This window comes from Colias eurytheme, chromosome 22, assembly GCF_061535395.1.
Source record: "Colias eurytheme isolate Ceu_HAF_F1 chromosome 22, ilColEury1 Martin Lab GWU primary, whole genome shotgun sequence".
Classification (NCBI taxonomy): domain Eukaryota; kingdom Metazoa; phylum Arthropoda; class Insecta; order Lepidoptera; family Pieridae; genus Colias; species Colias eurytheme.
Window position 1 is genome coordinate 6,150,824 of NC_143001.1, and position 7,120 is coordinate 6,157,943.

The window sequence follows — 7,120 nt, forward strand, 5'->3', positions numbered from 1 at the left end:
ATCCTTCGGCGCGTCTCGGCAAATTTGCGTGTCCGATTTGAAGAGTGCATTCACCATGATGGAAGACATCTTGACGGTGTAATATTCTGTACATAAAATCCGCACTAATACACTTTAATTTACTACAGTAAAAATATTATGAATACAGTTTGTTTTTTTTACACAAATTTTCAAAGTTTAAAATCGGCGCTGAGACACCCTGTATATCTAAACTTCTTAGAATTTTGTAAACAATATTATGTACATAATATAAATGAATTTAGTTAAAATCTAAGGTTAAAATTCTGTATTTTTTGTTACGCCTACCTCATATACCTACAGTGCTGTCGAAAAAAATCATAACTTAGGGTTATTCTCAGTGTGAAAATACCTACGTACCTACCTAAATATATATCAAACTAACAATATTTCTAGTTTTTCTATGTGCTTTCAGATCTGACAGGGTTAAAACTTACTCCATCTACTTACTGGAATTCAACTGTCATAACCGAGGGACATAAAGTACTTACCTAGTAGGTAAATATAGTGATGTGTCTTAATTAAATGAAGTAAGATCATTATTCAAAGCACTTACGCAGTCGAGTAGATGTTACAACACTGAACACGATTCACTTGAATGTAAGCCCTTCTCAGATTATACAGATAAATGTTTAAAACAAGAGCTTAGAATATCTAAAGTTCCTATCTAATATTAAAAATGCAAAAGTAACTATGTGCTTATTGTGCTCTGTCTGTATTTTCTTTACGCTTCAACCACTGAACCGATTTGTATGAAATTTTGTTCGGAGATAGCTCGAGACCTGACAAAGTACGTAGGATAGTTTTTATCCCTCAAATCCCACTGATACGAGAACAATGTGGGCTTTCCCTTTAGTGTGTGGGCGAAGCCGCGAGCAGAAAACTAGAAGTTATTTTACATAGGATAGGTTTTATCCCGGAAGTCGGAACTACGCAAGTTTTTCTTTGAAAACTCGGGCGAAGCCGTGGGCGGAAAGCTGTGTTATATTTCTGGACGTTTAACATTTAATTCGACATTTGTTACTCGTAATATAAATCTTAATAAAGAACTTATACTGAATCTCAAATTAAAAACGTTTTAACTTTTAAAATGTTTTACAACTTACAAGTAGTTACCTATGAGTTTTAGCTTGAACGTAGCTGTAGCTTCTACCGCGAAGAAGCGGTGGGTCAAGGAGAAATAGGTGTCTAAGTATGTATTGAACTTAGAAATATATTATTTTCATAAATCTGTCCATATAATATATTAAAGAATAATAATTAAAATGCATATTACTTCGTTTGGGGCAAAGGCCAGGGTCACTAACCACTGAGTTACCGGGTTGTCAAGAAATATGATTGTCTATATTCAAACATGTAATTATAAGATTTTATCTATATTTTTGATTTGTAGACAAACAGACAATTTATTTAAGTAATGGATGGCTGTGCTTAATATGAAATTCATCATTAATATGTTTACAAATTACAATGTTTACGTTAAGAAAAAAAAAAAAAAATGTTTTTGTACAAAATGATATAGGTACCTATATCACCTATTCAAGTTCCAACCAACCTTCCTAGTTCCATACAATTTCATATTAAACTAGTAGGATAGTAAGCAAACTAGGTACATGTTTAGTATATTCTCACATCATTGATTTGCGTGTATAAAATACATAAGTATCGCAATCACCATTTTATAGTCGACTAGCTGCGCCCCGCGGTTTCAACCGCGTTGTTTATTGAAATTATATTTTATGATTGGCCTAGTAAATTTATTATACCTACAGTAATATAAAGTAAATAGTAAATACCCAAACAAAACAGTTTTTTAACCCACTTCAAAATAAGGAGGATGAATTTATGAATTCGGCCGGTATACCTATTTGAATTGGTTTCTTTTTTTCGCTTTTTTATATATTTTATAACTAACTACTTACAACAAATATTACATTGGATGAATCTTCCCCCATTAAAACTTTATAAAGATTTTCCATTTAGCTACCATACATGAATAATCTTAATTGGTTATAGATATATTATCATGAAAAATACATATTAACAAAGATATGTTATTTTGCAACAATATTATAATAAACAAATGATTCCACACACATGACATTGAAAATTAATGATACTGGAAGAATTGATCATTGATAAAATCTCCATTTTATGTAGGTCACACAAAGAACGTTATTTACATTTAGTTAAAGCAATATAATCAATTACGTCATCACAACAACATGATTAATTAATTCGAAGACCTATACTAACAGGTAAATGAAAACAACATTTAAATATTATCACATATATAATATCAGTCATGTATTTACAATTCATACAACTTGTGGTTGAGCGTAAACGCCCGAAAATAGTATAAGGCCGGAGAACCTATCCAAAACTAGGAAAACAAATTCTTTATTGGCTTCAAATCGCTGTCCTAATATTCTATCTTCTAAACCGACTACTGTTGACGCAGCGGCTACTGTTCCTTCTTCATTAACTTCTAATTCTACATTTTGTATAGTTTTTGACACGTACAACGCACTATCTGACACTCCTGGTAATTCAGCCTTATCTGGGTCAAAAATCCTTTGAATCCCACTGTACTGTAGAGGAGGTATTAAATCAGTTTGTGCGGATATCGTAAAACGTGGGATATAACAGTCTATTTCTGGTAGATTGCCTCCGCTCCTGAATTCCGTCATCCAACCTAAAGGCTGATTGGCCAAGTTACTCAGCAGTGTCTTCAACGGCATTCCTTCGAATGGTAGAAGTATCATCATCGCGAATTGTTCGTTCTTTCCGTACGTCATTTCTAATATTTGCGCGCCGATTGAATTTGCGTCGCCCGTGTTATGTGGTGCTTTGTGGTACATCATGTTCACAGATCCAATTGTTTTACCTTGTGAGTTATAGAAGGCTTCTTCTTTAGTTTGCGTAGGATCGAATGGATATGTCCAACTTGCTTTGAAGTAAAGCGCATCTACCAGTATCATCCGTAAATCTTCAAGATGTTTCGGCTGCACGGCTTCCCGTATCCTTCCGTCAGTTGCCACACAAACATAATAGTTTATATCAGCAGCAAGCCTTGTTGTATTGGAAGCATCCACGAAATACACTGCATTACCATAATAATTAGCTGAATCACAGAATTCCTTATGAATTTTATAATTAAAGTCAGCGAACATAGCCGACTGTCCCTTCAGGGTAACATCTCTATCGTCGCTTTTGAGCAGATTAACTGCAGCTGCGTGTAGTCCTTGCGTTGACCGTAAATCGTTTGGCAGGCGGAGTTCCTTCATCAGCTCCAAAAACGTTTCACCAGAAGATCCTTCAGCTAGCAAGGAGAAGATGTTCCATACTGATAGTGGTGATATCGCGACGTTTAATTGACCGAAACTCTCTTGAAATGCGTAGACATTGTCCAGGAGTTTCAGCGCGAATTGATTTATGGGTGTGAAGTCTACACTAGGGTTAGTTGGCACGGCAGCGACTAAGCTTGCTAACGCCACGACCTTCCACATTGCACACGTCTTATTAGCACTGAGGTGAAACTCACACTGCAGAGTCAAACGGCGACTTTATCAATTTCAATGGAGGCTTCTCAACAATGGAATTTAACTTATGGTACGAGCCGAAACAACTATTTACAATGTGCGTGAGTATATGGGAACCTGATGTTCTAATCGATTGGACGCAGACTCATAATTATTCAATAAACCAATTATTTTAAAATCCGATTGGATATCTGGGGTCACGATTTGTTTATAGAGCTTTGAGATTTTACTCTGGTGCATTCGTCGGAATATTTCAGACAATAAACGGAACAACATAATAGAGGCATTATCATTAAGATTTAAGACTGATCAGGGTACGTAATTAAATAAATACACTTTATTTAGCACCAAATAAAACAGACAATATAACAAAAGAAAAAAAGACGATATAATATATAGCCAAAAAGGCGGCCTTATCGCTACTGAGCGATTTCTACCATGCAACCTATGGGTAGGATTTTGAATTAAAAAGGGGAAAAACAATAGGTGGTGCAGTAATGAAAAATTTAATTAAAATACATTTAAACCAAATAGCTACTTATGTTATAAATATATACATAATTGTTGTTGATGGAATATTATAGTTCTTAAATGGAAGTGATTATTCTTTTTATTGTCGCTTTTATTAATGTCAATGTTTCAGGAAGTAACACCATATTATAGTACTTTTAAAATGGCCACTGTATTATAGTTTATGAACTTATTTGTGTTGTAAAATGGAGATGGAGTTAGGATAAGTTAGGTTATAATTGTTAAATATTTTGATGGCACATAAACAGAGGAAATAAAAAATTTACTTCCATTTTAAACATAAAGTTGGCTTTGTTATGTGAATATAAAGATAACCCTCAAGATAAAAGATTTTAGAATTGAAGACGATTTTAAGGAATTATGGTAACGGAAGAAAAAATCGCGACGTTTCTGTAGCGTTTAAATAATTTCAGTTAGTAAAATATTCAGAAGTTTACGAAGAAAAAACTATTGTTTTGTGTTTAAGTGCTGCTAATGATTTGAGGTGATAATTATTATAACACAGGATCTGAAAATAAAAGCTATTGTTTTATTCATGTGTCGCTAATTTTATAATTAGTGTGAGAATATTATAAGAGGATCAGTATTGAAAACGTTTGATCGGTATTTTTTTTGACTTATAAATAGAATACGTTTTCACGTCTTGGTTAATACTTTGTGATTGCATGTGTTTATTGGCTGTTAATTTTTAAATGTTTTCACACATATACTCTAATAATTTTCAATTAATGCATTACGAAAATATCAGTTGGTACATACTACTGCAAATTACTGGCCGAAATAGTGCCGAAGCGTGTTCAACTTCCACATTTCGGTTTTCTCTTCAACCTTGTATCATAAGATCCAGTATCAACAATTTTCTTACTTTATCAAACAAGCATTTCATACAGCTTTTATACGATCTCTTTATTTAACTATAATTAAGATTTAAATCATACATAATTTTACTCACATACTTATAAGTTATAACACATATCGCGATTAAACCGTTCGCGTATAACCAGCCTATAATTACGCAAAACCGTATTGTCCATTGGGAGGTCATTCTGTACAATCCACATGTTTTACGCTTCACCTATTCGAATCTACGGAACTAAGATATTATACATATATAAGATTTGTGTAGTTGTTTGTGTAATGGTTTTGTTGGGAATTCTTGGTTTAATCTATGGAGTTTTTAGTACGAACCAAAGTGTGCTGTGTGACCGAGTTTTTCTTTAATTAGTTATTTTGTGATTAAAATTATCATAGTTAAATGGGAAATAAATTCATGGGGCTTATGAAGAATTGAGAAACTTTAAATATTTTAAATTAACACCTGTATTTAATTATTATCTGTATCTCAGGTGTGACAAGTGCCTTCCCTAATAAAGTTCATACACATAACTACTATCTATTTGATTATTACTTATTAGATTAAAAAAGTCTAATTCAGGACAATTTTCACATATGGCCCGATTGGCATTAGCATGGTACCCAAAATTTTCACATATGGCCCGATTGGCATTAGCATGGTAACAATAGGTACCCTAAATTTTACTATTGATATCTTAAAATAAATAATGCGAGAATTTGTCCCAAATTATCAATAAAAGATAGTGATTGATGTGTCACACTGATAATGTACATTAGGTACTTAAACTGAAATATAATTAAAGCTTGTTTTCCAGTTCTAATGCTATACTTTTGTATTCATAGCATTGAGAAAAAGCTTTCGAATTTGATGGCAGACGGAGGCTTATGTTTGGCGAGGTCATTTTTTTAATGAGACGTTGAAAAAGTAAGACTAAAAATTGTTTACCTACCTTTAGCGATTGATATTTGATTTAATTTATTAACTAGGTACTAAATGTAATTTAAGAAAGAGAATAACTAATAATAAGAGGTTACAGATTAAAAAATATATATGCTACAAATTGAGGACATCCGCCATTTTTGAAACGTCAACCGTCAGGTTACTATAGTCCTTTTCATTTAGGATGATTCCTGTGACACTTCATCGTGTTCCGAATTACGTATTTTATGTTTAAAAAGTCAAAATAATTTTAGTGCATAATATTTTTATTTTATGGCGGCATTATTACCAAAAACATAAAAATGAAACATCTTAAGCTTATAAATCAAAAACAGTATTGTTTAGTTTAATATAATGAAAAATAAAATAAAATAACACAAAAATATAATACCTACGCAATTCGTGTACATGAAATGGATCGTTGAAAAATCATAGAGTTGGAAAATCATTTAATCGGCGCCCATCTTGTGATCGTTTGTCAATCGAGTCAATCGTCTGTACGAGTACGTCAGCCTTGTATACAAGTTGCATTTTTATATTAATCCTTTACGTGGTATTCTGTTATTTTTACTAATTGTTATTGTTGACTTTTTGTTGCTGTTGTTTGCTAAGTTTCCTTAGTTAATTGTTGGCGAAATTCCGAAAAAACTAATTTTGGTACTTTATTCAAATCGATTTCATTTCCATATAGAATATTATCGATTATCGGAAACAATTGATACGATTTCAGTAACCGACATCTCTATACGTGTCAAAAATCGATGTGTCACAGAACTCATCTTAGGTGGAAAGGACTATAAATATGAATCATTATACCATTGAGATAATATTACTATACGTATGGAGGAGACACCACGAACAAAATCTGTGCGCCATTTTTTTGCTCTAACTAAGTTTTAAAAATTATTATCTAGTTTGGTTCTTACCGATGAAAGTTATTCCTTTGCACATTTCCGTATTATTTGTGCAATATCGTAACACACACAAAGGCATATTTGATGCGTTTCACTTTAAAACCATTAAAAAAAACCGCTCAACATACGTCATGTGGCGTATGTTGAGCGGAACATAAGTGATGTAGGCGGTGTCGTCTCCATATCTGGGGGCACGGTAGTGCCCCCGCCAAGACAAGCCAAGCGAGGCGCACGGGCACTACCTACCTTTTCTCGAAGCGCTTCGACGTTTTTTTGAACCCTCATAACTTGGGTTTGGATTATGCTAGATCAACAAAATT

The 7,120-nt window shown here is 33.1% G+C and overlaps 1 protein-coding gene across 1 annotated transcript; it reads right to left on the reverse strand.

Annotated features, from left to right (window-relative positions):
* Positions 1-2,292: 2,292 nt before the first annotated feature.
* On the reverse strand, positions 2,293-3,583 carry LOC149898728 (serine protease inhibitor-like). Its single transcript, XM_090115091.1, has one exon. It carries the CDS (start codon positions 3,525-3,527, stop codon positions 2,337-2,339), a length of 1,191 nt encoding a protein of 396 aa, XP_089971217.1. The 5' UTR covers positions 3,528-3,583; the 3' UTR covers positions 2,293-2,336.
* Between the last annotated feature and the right edge of the window lie 3,537 nt (positions 3,584-7,120).

What these genes read in the sequence shown, in the direction of transcription:
- LOC149898728 (XM_090115091.1), bottom strand. Translation starts at nt 3,527, where the DNA reads ATGTGGAAGGTCGTGGCGTTAGCAAGCTTAGTCGCTGCCGTGCCAACT.